This window comes from Alligator sinensis, unplaced genomic scaffold, assembly GCF_000455745.1.
Source record: "Alligator sinensis unplaced genomic scaffold, ASM45574v1 scaffold1161_1, whole genome shotgun sequence".
Taxonomy (NCBI): Eukaryota; Metazoa; Chordata; order Crocodylia; family Alligatoridae; genus Alligator; species Alligator sinensis.
In genome coordinates, this window is record NW_005843255.1 from 118,716 (window position 1) to 132,953 (window position 14,238).

General features: G+C 51.2%; 1 protein-coding gene across 1 annotated transcript in view; it reads left to right on the forward strand.

The window, feature by feature from the left end:
* The first annotated feature begins 498 nt into the window (after positions 1–498).
* DCAF8 (DDB1 and CUL4 associated factor 8) overlaps positions 499–14,238 on the forward strand; it is a 22,854-nt gene continuing 9,114 nt past the window's right edge. Inside the window, exons 1-9 of the mRNA XM_006038124.3 lie at positions 499–653; positions 2,487–3,157; positions 3,863–4,003; positions 5,573–5,667; positions 7,415–7,525; positions 9,052–9,124; positions 9,927–9,984; positions 10,537–10,644; positions 11,316–11,446. Coding sequence (XP_006038186.1) covers positions 605–653; positions 2,487–3,157; positions 3,863–4,003; positions 5,573–5,667; positions 7,415–7,525; positions 9,052–9,124; positions 9,927–9,984; positions 10,537–10,644; positions 11,316–11,446 — 1,437 coding nt within the window. The 5' untranslated portion in view covers positions 499–604. The remainder of the gene's footprint in view (positions 654–2,486; positions 3,158–3,862; positions 4,004–5,572; positions 5,668–7,414; positions 7,526–9,051; positions 9,125–9,926; positions 9,985–10,536; positions 10,645–11,315; positions 11,447–14,238) is intronic.

Below are 14,238 nucleotides of genomic sequence, written 5' to 3' on the forward strand. Positions count from 1 at the left end.
GTCGTGCATACGGCGGACAGCAGGGCCGTGACATTTCGTCATTCAGCAATTGCATCTTCCTTCTCGGAGGTGGTTGGCAAAGATCTCTTGCCTCTCGAACTCGTAGATCAATGTGTATTCCTCTGGGGGGAAGATGCACTTGAGTTGGGGGGTCTTTATCGTGGGGAATGCTATCAGGACAGCGGGCAGCTCAAGGATTCTGATAAGTGAAGCGATCTTGTTGCTAGGTATCTACTAACCAAAGGCTTGCTGCAAGCCTTGGCCAGTTAGGAGGCTAGTATTTTTTTACAATGCGCTTGAGAGTACCCGTCTTGTGATAAGTGGCACAAAAGCAGCATCACTTAAACAACTTCCAAGTACACTGGGTCAAGGCATAGTGGGTTGTTTCTAGGAACACACAGCCCTTGCTAGATCAAACCTTATTAGCAAGCCCTGACCTTCCTGACTCAGCCTGGATAATGTGAGCACACTGAATGTGCTGCTTTACCAGCTCGAGGGCAGAGCGCTGCATTTCCGTGAGTCTCAAAGCAAATCTTTCCAATTTTACCAACCTTCGTTTTATTTTTAATCTCTTGAGCTCAGGGTGAACGTAGAAGAAAAGAAGATGTCGGATAAGGGGAGTAGCATGGATGGAAAGACAGACCTAGCTAATGGTAAGGAAGGGGGATATGAGCCCTCTTTTTGAGTTGTCTTAAGCAAAGACCAAGCCCTGCCTAGAGCTCAGTGAAGAGCAAGGGATCAGAGGTGCCTTAATGCTTTCTCTGAGCCTGTTGACAATCCTCTGGATCAGCCAGGTAGGAGCATTATGCCCAGATCAAGGGGTTTGCTCTGTACAAAAGTGTATTCTCAAATCTTGGACCCAGTACCAAGAAATGCCTTACCAAATGACAGGACTGCCCACCAAGTGCTTGCTCACAGATTGAAGGTTCTCAAGCAGTCCTCAGGCAGGATGCTGTTGAATGACTTCACATGCAAATACATGCAAATCTTGGTCAATGGAAGCAAAAGGGACCCTGTTTGCCTGATAAATCAGTGAATTGTTCACCTGGCCCTGATACAGCTCTAAGCAGTTCAGGGACAGGGTGTGGATAAGGGGGAATCCAGCATCCCATCTCTGTGTCCCTTGGCAAGCCCGTGGCCTGTCCCTTGTCTGGGTTGTGCTGTGCATTCCCCTTGCTTCAGAACAGATGTTTATTGTGCCAGATAGCACCAGTGCTGGTGCTTGTCCCAGTAAAGTCAACCATGATGTTCTTCTGACTTCAGGGAAACCAGGATTTGGTCCTGGATTCCTGATGGTCTGCTTCTGCTGTTCTCTCCAAAAGTCCCAGTTAGATGATGGCTAGGGTGCCCTCAGGAGGAAGAACAGGCACAGATGAGCCCTGAAAAGCCAGGGCTGGACCAAAAGGGAGAAATGTCCCCAAGTTTAGGGGAGCAGAGAGATCCCCTGTTACATGGCCAAGATAACTGCTGACTGAAGGGCGAGGAGGTTCCATAGAGCCTCCTATGTGTGGGAGTAGGGATCATGTCTGAAAAGAGGCTGTGGTTCAGGAGCCTGGTTTACAGCAAAGTTCATGCTTCTGTTAAGTGCCAGAAGCAGGAAAAGAAGGGGTTACTTAGTCTCCATCAGGAGATGGGTTTGGGAAGTGAGAGGCTTGATTTGGGGAAAGGAAAGAAAACAATTGCGGTCACAAGTGCTTCCCATGCCACTGCAGTTAAAGGTAACAGAGGTCAAGTAATTGCATGGGGTGTAGGTTGTAGGTGTTGGTCTAAGGACATAGTCAGACAGGGTTCTTTGGGTGAATCTGGTGTCTTTTATTAGACCAACTTAAATAGTTGGGAAAACATTTTTAAGTACACACCAACTGCTGAAACTTCCTTAGCCTGATGAAGGGTTTTTGAACCTGAAAGCTTGCTTTTAAATTTTTTTTTTCCAACTATTTAAGTTGGTCTAATAAAAGATATCAGATTCACCCAAAGAACCTTGTCTGTCGAAGTAATTGCATGCAACTTGATGTTTAAGCAAGCAGTGCCCCAAGGGGATGCAGAAGTGATCTGAACATCAGGCTTTCTTGAATTAGACCCCAGGGGACTGAAGTTTTGCCTTTAAGGTAGTCTGTGGAGTTCCAGGCAGCCAGTGGGTCTGGGTTTTTGAACCAGACCTTCCAACCCAGGATGTAGCCTTTGTGCCCAAGTTGAAAGTGCTGTAGGACTTGGTAAAAGCAGTGCTTTGGCCAGACTTGATTCCACTTTGGATGCACTGGACTTCACCCTGAAAGTGGTGGTGTTCTGTTGGGTGCCCAGGGATGCTTGGGAATCCTGAGCTGTAGATGCAGGTAGGGAGGCTTGTTAGTCTGAAGTCAGCCTACAAAAGCTTATGCCTCTCTGAACCAGTACATCTTTAAGGGCCACCCTGCCCTGCCTTCTTCCCAAAATGTAGATGTGAGAAGCTATTGACCTAAGACCTGCTTGTTGCCTATGCTATGTAGGGAGCTTGTCCAGCAGTCCAGAGGAGATGTCTGGAGCTGAGGAGGGACGCGAGACCTCCTCGGGCATTGAAGTGGAGGCCTCTGACCTCAGCCTGAGCCTCACTGGGGATGACGTGGGGCCCAACCGCACCAGCACGGAGAGCCGGGACACAGACACAGAGAGCTCAGGGGAAGACAAAGACTCAGACAGCATGGATGACACGGGCCACTACTCGATCAATGAGGAGAATCGCACCCATGACCGGTCCCACTCGGACGAGGAGGAGGACGATGAGGAGGAGCAGCGGTCCCGCCGCCGTGCCCAGCGCAAACGTGCCAACCATGACCAAGACTCCTCAGATGACGAACGAGCCCTGGAGGACTGGGTGTCCTCGGAGACGACCGCACTGCCCCGGCCCCGCTGGCAGGCAGTTCACGCCCTCCGGGAGAGGGAGCTTGGCTCCAGCTTGCGCTTCGTCCATGACGCCTGTGGGGCCAGCATCTTCGTGCAGCGCTTTCACCTCCAACATGGGCTGGAGGGACACGCTGGCTGCGTCAACACCCTGCACTTTAACCAGCGTGGCACGTGGCTGGCCAGTGGCAGCGATGACCTCAAAGTGGTGGTGTGGGACTGGGTTAGGAGGCAGCCAGTGCTGGAGTTCGAGAGCGGCCACAAGAGCAATGTCTTCCAGGTGAGAAGGCTGGGGTGGCATGGAGGACTTGGTGGGAGGGTGCTCCTTCCAGTCCAGTAAAGGTGGTGATGTAACATTAGGAGCATGTGGGGCTGCCTGCTGGCTGGAGCAGCTACTGGGGTGCCAGGACCCTGGTTCAGTGTCCAGCCCTCCTGACATCTTTCTGTGATGCTCTGGATATGTTGCATGTCCAGAGCATCAAGTGGAGGTGCCCCCTGGGGGTGATGCTGGCTCCACTCCCACGTGGGGAGCCCTTTGCTTTGTGTCCGTGAAGCCTGGAGCTGCCATTCCCCAGGCTTGCTGCATAGGGCAAGAGGCTGAAATATGCAGCACTCAGAGCTGTCTCAGAGTCTCTGGTGAGTCAGCAGCTGTCATTAGTGAGTGGAATTGCTTTACCTCTTGCAGAACCTGGGGGCTAGATGGAGGCGCTAGTCTGGGCCTCCTTCCCAGCTGGGAACTGCTTCTGCTCAGAGCTGCCTCAGGTGCTGCAGACCAGGTGCTGCAGAGCAAAAGGATCTGAAAAGGGGTGGGGTTCCTATTACCATCAGCCCTGTGTTCTGTGGTGGCCTTGCTGACCTTCCAGGCTTTGTCCTGCTGCATGCTGGGGCTGAGGGTGGGAATGGAGAGGAATCCCTGCCCATATAGGGAGGAGGACGTGCTCCGTGCCTGCTCTGACCGCAGCCTCTCCCATGTGCTCTCCTCCAGGCGAAGTTCCTCCCCAATAGTGGTGACTCAACTCTAGCCATGTGTGCTCGTGATGGCCAGGTCCGTGTCGCTGAACTGTCTGCCACCCAGTGCTGCAAGAACACCAAGCGTGTGGCCCAGCACAAGGGAGCCTCACATAAGGTGAGTACCCTGCCAGCACCTGGGCATCCTGTGACCGCCATGCTGCCTCTTGGAACAGGTTGTAACCCCTTCTGTTCAGCAACTAATCAGCCAGTGCCTACATGCCCTTCCTCTGTTTCAGGCTCTGTAAAGGATCCCAGAAAGGCCTGCCAAGGAGAGGTCTTGGAGGGTGGCAAGATTCAGTTCTACTTGTCCTGGTCCAGAGGAGTCCGGCTCTGGCCAGGGGTCAGAGAGAATTGATTTGTGCCTTCCCTGTCCTCTCAGTACCTCTCTTGGTGGCTCTTGTGCAGAGTTGGCCAGGACTTAGCTTTGCCATGATGTTGGAGCAGACTCTGGACATGTAGGGAGTAATGGAGTCTTTTGACCCCTGCTGCCCATCCAAACTGGGTTTCTGCCCTCCTGCCTGGTACACGATACCTGCTCATTCAGGGGTTTCTTGAAGCTCGTTGTGGCCCCTGTGGTCACTAGTTCGGTGGGAGGGAGGGGTATAAGGTGGCGGGAGAAGGGTATAAGGGTTGGTGGGAGCTGCCACAAGGGCCAGATTTTTTGCAGCTCTTGTGGCTCTCATACGTGGCCTGTAGCCCATGAAAATTGCGCATCCCAATATGCACTCCGCTACATCTATCCATTGGGACAGCTCCAGTTCACCAGAAGGAGTTCCCTGCTTGCTAGGGCATGGCCTCAGCATAGCAGGCAATCCTGCCTTTGGCTGCTTCCTGTAGCACAGCCCTGGGTGTCTGTCCAGCCATCAGTGTCTCCCTCCTATGGGCAAGAGGAGGACATGCTGACAGATCCAAGGGTTCTGAGCTGCTGCTTCTGTACCCTCCACCTCTCTGACCAGTTGTAAAGCTAATGGACCTGTAAACCCCAGTGGTGCAAGCAGGTGACTGATGTGTCTAATCTTGGGTTGCGACTTTTCACCACAGGGACCACATCTGCTCCTGCTTCAAGCCAGGGGCTGCACTAGGTGCTGTCCAAAGGGTCCTGCTAACTCTTCCTGTCTCTGCTTCTGTTTGCATTTGTGCCTCCATCAAGTGCTGCAGCCTCTGGAGGTAGTGCTATAAACCCTGCTCTCCTCCATGCATTGTACTGTGGCTATCTAAGTGGCAGGTCAGAATAAACCTGCCCAGCAGTTTGTAGGAGCCAGAGCCCAAGTATAGCAGCTGTCCTGTGCCTAAATCCTGCCCCTCTTAGCTGGCCAGCCTGTTTTGAGCTGAGGCTGAAAATGAGAACTAATGGCCTTCCCCGGCCCTCCCAGTACTTTTATCACAAGGGGTATAGGCTATCTGCTCTAGCAACTTAGCTAAGTCTCCGATTGCTGTGACCTACATGCGGGGCCCCAAAGCCCTGTGGTGTAAGACTTCCCTCTGGCCCTATAGGGAATTCAGATCCTTGAGCTGACTGCTGCATATGGCAGGGTCACTTGCAGGTTAAAAATCTTAAGGGTATCTGCCAAACATTGGAGGCTTCCTATCAGGAGAGCTCAGAGATGGAGGATACAAAAGAATAGATCAAATTGGTCTAAGTAAGAAAGAAAGAAAGAAATCAATGAGAGTGTTTGTCTTGCAGCTGGCCCTAGAACCGGATTCCCCATGCACTTTCCTCTCAGCTGGTGAAGATGCTGTGGTCTTCACCATCGACCTGAGACAAGACCGGCCTGCCTCGTGAGTATTGCTCCTTGCTGCCTTCTGTTGATTTATCAGGGAGTTGATGACCTTCAGGCTCCTTCTAGGTCCTGAAGCCCTGGGCGCTCTGGTGTGGTTTGCCAGACTTTGGTTTTTGGTCATTTCACGCTTTCCTGGGCATGCCCTGGCTGTCTGCAGAGCTGCAGCACTATTCACCTGACCGAGAGATGGACTTATCTGCCAGCTGGTAGAGCAGTTTGCTTTGCAGTTGCATCTTTTCATGACTAAATCACTGAATGGCTCATGAAGCCTCCACACTGGAGTGCAAGGTACTGGTGCTGCTGCCCCCCATCCACTCCATTGCCTTCCCCATCGGCAGGTGTCTGGGGACCTGCGTAACAAGTTGGGTATCTCTTGGCCTGCTGTGTTTGCTTGGCAGTCTTCCTGGGGTGGTCCAGCAGTTTGAGCTCTTCTTTTGCTGCCCAGAGCAGGTCCCTCCAGCATGCACACGGTAGCCTGCAGGTGTTCACGTTCACACCCCAGCATCCTCACCCCTGTGCAAAGGCTGCTGTTCCAGGCTTTCAGCCAGCCCTGAAGCGTGTGTGCACACAGAGTCAGATGCACGTCTCCATTCCTCCTTCAAAGCACGCCATTGTGATCACTGACTGAGACTTCAACAGGTGCAAAGTACCCAAGTACCTGCTCTGGTTCTGTTTAGCAATGTGTCTAATTAATTACAGCACTTGGAGCTCCTTGCACTTACAATAGCTAGAAGCTTTTAGCCTGAGCAAGCCTCTTGTTATTGGAACACTACTGCAGTTAATTGAAAAATAATAATTAGCTAGCAGCTGCGTGTTGTGTACAGGATCTCAACCTCATTGCATGTCGAGCTGTCGGCTTTGACAGCCTTCCAAAATAAATATACTGTCAGGTTCCAAAGCAGACTTCCAGCTCAGGGAACATGGTACTTTTCCAATGCAATGGAATCTTTTTGAAGATGATCCTATTTTAAAGTGAAGAGCTTGAAAGCTGACAGCATCAAAGCTTCTCTTATTGAATCTTTTGTTTTGGGTATACACACATATCTGCCTACCATTTTGCCTTGTTATGAAGCAGATGGTTTTAAAGATTAAAGGGAGACTGTCAAAACAATCACACTGATCATAGAACCATTTCAGTGCCTTTTGTTTGTCTACAACTGAAGTCATGCAAAACTTGATTTGGCCAGTAAAACCAACCTAGCCTTGGTTATTCTTGCTTTCCACACCATTCCTATAATAGCTTCCTGTTGCTATTGGATCTAATGGTAAGATTGGAATGGTCATCTCACAAAGCTTCCAAGAAACCATTTGTGTTCATATGAACTTGTACAGAACCTAAATATTGAGAACTGTTTGCATACCCCCCCCCCCAATACTGCTGCTATTTTCCTCCTCCTAGCTAAAATAAACAAGTCAATTGAAAGTGTGGTATGCATCCTGCAGGGTACTAGGTTATTACTAATTGTTTGGATGCATCAGACTGGCACATACAGTAAAACCTTTCAAGGACATGCTGCTACATTTTGTTTGGAAGAAAAAAGCCAGCAGATGACTTCATGCGGCGCCGTTTGTTGACTAGTAGATGTGACATGTGCTTGCTTCAATTTGGAAGCAGAAATAATTTGTTTTTCTTCAGAGTGAGTAAGATCGAGCGAGCTGAGAGCCATGCACACACTTTCCATCTGGGCACTGTTTTGAATTAAAGCATGAATCTTTCTCTTTTTTTCTCCTTTTCTTGTTTGAAGAAAACTGGTGGTGACAAAGGAGAAGGATAAGAAAGTGGGTCTCTACACCATCTACGTGAATCCTGCAAACACGCACCAGTTTGCTGTAGGAGGCAGAGATCAGTTTGTCAGGTGAGTGTCTCCCAGAAGATGCTGAGAAGGGCAGGAGTGAGTTGAGCAGGCTGAACTCTGGAGCTGGGGTCCTGGAGAAGACAGCAGCTGTGAGGACTCCAGGAATTCTTTCCTTTGTGTTGCCCAATACACTGACGCACATTGCTTAACGCACGGAAGAAGTCACTTCTGCCATGGGGCTGCATCGAGGCCAAGTTGGATTAGTAGGAGTCGAAAAGGATTGGTCTCTCTTGTGGAGGAAAGCATCTCCAAATGCATAGTCAGGCCTCACCCACTGCCTGTGGGTTTTTCCTTCTCTCTAGCTCTGCCCCTTGGCTTCCTTTTCCAGTGTAAGAGCTGTTTCTCTATGCAGCTGCTCCAGTCTGGAATGCTTTTCTTGAGATTTGCACTGTGGTTCCTTGCTTTAATGTGAAAGTCTGTTTCTCCCTTGTCTGGTGCTTCTGAATTCTTTTCCTTTCTGCTGTCAAACAGTAGATAAAAACATTGAGACCTCATATTAGAGCAGTTCATGTTTAGAGCCCCTCACCCCCCTCCTCAGAGCTGAAACCCTCCATGTGAGCTGTCTAGAGCTGTGACCTGAGCCAGCACCTTGCACTCCCCAGGAGCCTAGTGGGCACTCCGGTTGACGGTCTGCTTCGCCAAGGCTGCACTGCAGTTTATGCACGTAACATACTGCTTTTATGAGTATTTCACAAACCCTTTCACTGGTACAACTGCCCAAGAAATAAATGCCTCTACAAGCTTCCTTGCCCGGCTGTTCTAAGGGTTTATTCAGGAGTAGGCCAGTGTCTGAGTCCAAGATCCTTCTCTCTGCACATAGCTTCTCTTCTGAGGAACTGAGTCTCCTTTTACCCTCTGCTTGCTATATAGGCTTCCTTCTGCCTATCTTTAGTGGCTAAGAGGGTCTCTTATAACCTCCTGATGTCCTGTCACCAGTCCCCCAACAGATGTTCCCTCCCTGCAGGGTACAAACTTGAAAGACTTGACAGTCACCAGGATTTTCCATGCGACTAGCAGCCCCATATTCTCCACCCCTTGGAATATCCAACCAACAGGGAGGTGCAGGCAATGGGGAAGGTGGGAAAGCCTTGTATGCCAAGCAGTGTTGCAGCCACCGTTCACAAGCAGTGCACAGGCAAGCTGAGATGGTGGCATCCCACCAGATGACTGCTGGAGGTGTGCATCTCCTGTCGTGTAAGGCTGTCTAGCACCTTGGTCACTCTCTGACGTGAAGGGCTCTTTGGTTCATGAAGGAGCTGGCGCACCAGCATCTGCAGTCTTGTGGCCGAGTTCCAGTTCCAGTGGCTCTGCAGCTCCCGATAGTTGCTCGGGATCTTGGTGGAATATGACCTTACACAGGTGCCTTACCGTATTTTGAAAGGGACTCGCTGAATAGCTGGAGAAGGGTCTTGGGTACGTTAGTGTACACTGAGGGCACTTGGAAAGTCATGGGGTTGAAAAGCTTTGAATCTGTGTGTGAACGTATTCTGCGGTGTTCTCACCAGCTTTCTTGCTCTCTTGTCTAGGATCTACGATCAGCGGAAAATAGACGAGAATGAAAACAATGGCGTGCTGAAGAAGTTCTGCCCGCAGCACCTGGTAGGCAGCTCTTTTACCCCATATAATGAGTGTGAGTTGTTTCTGAGTCACTGCAGTCTGCAGCCTACGCTGCATGCGCTGGTGTTGCAGTGTGGGGAAGCTTGTATTGGGGGTGGGTCAGTAGATGGCATGTGCTGTTCCTCGGCATCTTTCTTTCCTGTTGTGGATTTGTCAGGTGCTGTGTGGGTGTGCGTGTGTGCAGCAGTGTTGTTACAAAGCAATTAAGATAGCTTGTATGATAGTTTCCAAGGTGGCTTAATGGCTGGAGGTAGGGGGTTACATTGTGGGACCTGCAGAGCTGTAGGCAGGGTGCAGCTGTTGGGGGATCATGTTTCATCCTACAGGAGAGATGCCTGTAAACCCTCCTGTTGTCAGCAAGATCGAAAGGGGAATGCAGCCCCTGACGGAGGTGGTAGGACATGTCCAGGCCCCATTAGTCAGGCTGGCATGTTCTCTGCCCCAGCTAGTTAGCAAAGCCCAGAGCCCATCCCACAGAGTTTGAGTTAGGGTCGTTTTAGCTCTGGCTCACTTCAGAGCAGATGTTTAAACCGACTTGTGGCACTGGGCATCCTTGGCGCCTCCCTCTCTGCCAAATCAAGGACAGGTGGTGTAAGGTGGACAAAGAATGGAGCAGCTGTGATGTTCTAACCCTGTGCAAAGTCTTGTACTCACTGGCCAGCTGGTTCTAAAGAGAACCATGGATTTGTATGCCCTACTTTGAAGCCCATTTCAGAATATAATAGCTCTGTGGCTCTCGGCACAATTGTGGTCAAAGTTGTCTGTGTGGTTCTTCTTCCTCCAGGTAAACAGCGAGTCCAAAGCAAACATCACCTGTCTTGTGTACAGCCATGATGGATCTGGTAGGTTTGTTTCTCTGCCTTTAGGGCTGTCCCTTGTCACGAGTTCACTCATAGCTAAAGCACTGAGCAGGGATGAGCTCTTTGAATTTAAGTCTTCCTATCTGGCCTTTATGGTCATCAAAGCAGCCCGAGTGCTCCAAAGGCACAAAGCAGTCTTCAGATTGAGCGTCAGGGAGGTGGGGAAACGGATATGAAAGCCAGGAATGCACAGCCAGACATCTGGGAACAGAGCAACTCCTGGGATCTGGGTTCTGTTTGCAGATGAGTCACAGATCATGCTTGTCTTAGGATGAGTCACTCAATACCTATACATCAGCATCCCTGGGCGCAGTGTGGGAATGACACTGGCTTGCCTACCGCAAAGGGCTTGGAGATGCTACGTGAACACAATGTGGGATATGAGCTCATGTGTCCCTGTGTCAGCCTGGCTCTGGACTTGGAGCTCCTGCTAGGTGTACTGGGGCAGATGGTTGCTCTGCCCTTTATGGCATGGCATGTTGGTGCTAAGTGTGTTGATTCTAATATTACCCCTAATCTCTTGTATCATGGCAGAGCTCTTGGCCAGCTACAACGATGAAGACATTTATCTCTTCAACTCTTCTCACAGTGATGGAGCAGAGTATATCAAGAGATACAAGGGGCATCGCAATAATGCCACAGGTAATGACGCTGGAACAGTGTGTTGAGCATCCTGTGGCCTGTATGGTGTTAGGACCAGGCCCAGGGATGAAATTAAGTGAAAATGAGTTGGAGACGTGCTTTGGGTCTCTGATACTGCTGTCTCCAAGAGCCATCTTTCCCAGGTTGGGGCTGACTCCTGCCAGTGATGCTGATGGCACTGCTTTTACCCCTGCTCTGCTTTCTCTGGAGACGGAGATCACCTCTGACACACAGCCAGATGTCTTTGCCCCCGCTGTTCTGTGATGACTAAATTCACCCCCTGGACTCCACAGCGGCTTGGTGGGGAATGCAGTTTGGACTTGAGGGGCATTGGTGGATCAGGGGAGAGTTACTTGCTTATCAAACAGCTAATGCAGGCGGCAGGGCAAGCATTGCAGGTTTGGGTTGGGCATCCACAGCTCTGGAGCAAGGCAGGAATAGGTGTCCCCTGTCACTGTCTCCTCTGGTCCGTCTGTTATGAGAAGTTAAGCTCTGCCTTCTGGCCATGCTCACAGGGAGCCCCTGGGTGCTGGGCAATTGAACAGATCCTTGTCGGTAACCTTGGAAACCTGTTTATTTCCTTCCTGGCAGCAAGCATATGTTGGAAGGATTGCTCCCTGGGCTCTTGATGTCTTTGGTCTGTGCACCTGAAACCCTCTATCTGCTTTCAGTGAAAGGCGTGAACTTCTATGGCCCAAAGAGTGAGTTCGTGGTGAGTGGCAGCGACTGCGGGCACATCTTCCTGTGGGAGAAGTCATCCTGCCAGATTGTCCAGTTCATGGAAGGCGATAAAGGAGGAGTGGTGAGTGTGACTTGAGCAAGTCCCCCAGGCTACCAGCACAGCAGCCTCCTGGACAGATCCTTCAGCTGAGTGGTAGGGAGGCTAACAAAGTAGGAAGCCAGGGCACTGGGGGTGCTGTTCTCTAGCTACTTGCCTAAGAGTGAGACTTTTTTTTTCCAATTCTGTCACCGACTCAAGTTGTTTTCACAAGTGCACAGTGCAAGCGTTTGGTTGTGTGTATAAAGCTGTTTGAGGTATTTATGGAAATAGCTGTTCCCCAGTCCTGGCAGGGAACCAGGCCTATTGGGGCAGTGACTTGAGCTTACGCAGCGAGTCTGAGAGCACTGGGAGCAGAACATGGTCTTTGCATTACTAGTTGTTGCCTTGTTTCCTGCCCTATCTGGTCCCAGCCTGGGAAGTAGGAGGTGAGTTTATTCCTTCGGTAAAGGTGCTTTGAGGGAGGCTGCCTGGCTTTCTCCTCCACAAGTAGGGCTAGTGCAGGAGATGCAGGAAGTGCAGCTAGTCTAGTCAAGCTGAAGGATGCGAGTTGACATCAGTGAAGGAAAGTCAAGCCTCTGAAAAGTAATGAAGTACTTGTAGCCAAGGTAATGACAGTGAGAGCAACTTCACAGTGTTGTCCAAAGAGAGTAAGAGACCTTCCTAATGTGTCCACCCTGTCATGTGACAGCCACCCTGCTTGCCTGCCTGTGGCTAAAGGCTGTGACTATGAAGGGAGGCTGCTTTTGAGGTGGCCAGCCAAGGATTTGCTCTGAAAACAGCTTTCCTCATCTGTGATATCGCAGTGGGTCATGAGAGCCACGCAAGAAAAGCTGGTGTCTGCCACCCTCCCCATGCTGACATCCCAGCATCCCCATCAGCTGCAAACTCTTCCCTGAGCCATGCTGTGATAAACAGCCTCCTACCTGTTCCCACCGTCCCACTCAGTGGGGAACAAGTGCCTGTTCCCAAGCCAATTGCTGCGATTGCAGATAACACCTGTGTGCTGCCGGGCTCCGTTTCAGTTACAGCCAAGAAAACAAGTTTCTTGGCATGTCCTTGTTCTGACTTGAAGCCAAGGTAGGAAAGGGCCACAGGTGGTCTAGTAGGACAGAGCCTGGAAAAATCCTGGAGTATTGGTTTGAGAGCAGATATTGGAACACGTGCGTGGCCATGCTTTGTGGATGTCCTAGCCACGGAGCAGGCCCCACCTGGCAGCCTGGGGAGTGGGATGTACCACCCCAGCGCAAAAGTCCCAAGAGATGGAGCTTTGAGTGGGATGTTCCTCCCCAGCGCAAAAGTCCCAAGAGATGGAGCTTCTGGTCCCTTCTCAGGCAGACAGGAGTGCTCACCGTCCTTGTTCCCCCACCATTTACATGCAGGGGTTCATCTCTTGAGTAGAAATAGCAGCAAGTGCCAAGCTCAGCAGTGAGGGGTGGGCAATGCCTCCATGCCACCTTCTGCGGCTTTCAGTCCAGCAGTACTGGCCCGTACTTGACTCTAGAAGTGTGCACCAGCAGGGCCCAGCAGACCACACTGGTCTTGTGCTTTGAAGGGGCCCCAGAATTCCTTTCCTGGAGTACCTCCACCCACATGGTGCTGCTTCCCCCACACTCAGGACCCCTAGTACGGCCCAAGGGGCTGCATCAGCTGTTGGCACTCAGGCTCAGTGCTCTCGCCATATCCAAGGTCTGTCTGTTTCACTTGAATCGGAAACTCTTCTGCCTCCTGCACCAGCCGCTGTTTGTAAGAGTAGTTTTCCCCTGGGCTGTGGCTGATGCTCCTCTTGTGGCAGGTGTCATGCCGAGCACCTGCCCAGGTGGAGCCTGGCATGTTCATGAGTGAGGCTGTGAGCCCCTTGCATTGAACCTTGGCAGAGGCGACTGCTCCGAGGTGTAAATCACCGAGGGCCTCTTGCGGGTTCTCCCTTGGCTGGCAGAGCGACGGCTCAAGGACACGCGGTAAATATCCCTGCTGCCTGGCAGATGCTGAGAGACCCATGTGCAGCTGCTCTGCAGAGCCACTGGCCCTCCTAAGCAAGGGCTCCTTATGCTTGCTGCAGGTGGCAGCTGACTTGCTGCCTGCCCTGAAGGTGAGGGAATGAGGCTAGAGAGACATGGGGCTTTGCCTATGGTTGCACAGGGAGTTGGTGGAAGAGCTGAAACTGCCTTCCATGAATGCTCATGTGTGGACACCTGGCAGGAGTGGGGAGACCAGACCAGCCTGTTCCAGGTGCTGAGCCTTGGGCTGCATCAGCTTGGTCTGCATGCCCTCTGGCAGGGACTGTGACAGCATTGATGGTAGGAGCTTGGCTTTGTGCTCTGTTCTGTTCCCAAAACCCCTTTGATTTCCTGTGCAGCATGTTTTCTGTGTGGCATAGAGAGGGTTGAGAACTGCTGCAGGGTGGTGTGATATGCCAGGCTACTAGATGAGGCAGATGATGGGGATGGGGCACCTGAGGAGATGCACTTTCTCAGTGGCTTATCCCAGCTAAAAGCATGTTCTGCTGCTGCTTCTCAGCTCATCTTCCTTGGCTGTTGTGCACTGACACTTGCAAGCCACACTCCAGCTCCCTGTCGCCCAGTGCTGGGCCATAGTGGGGACACTGTGTAATGGGGCTGCTTTGGTTTGGTCTGTGCAGGCACTGGCATGCTAAGTGACAGGCTGCCTGCAGCTGCTGCACAAAGCAGTACTGCATGAATGTCCCTTGCTTTCTCAAGCAATCAGAACTTATGGTAGAGGTGGTACCTTTTATTAGACCAACTATATTTTTGCAAAAAAAATTCTTTAATTGCAAGCTTTTGGACACAACCGCT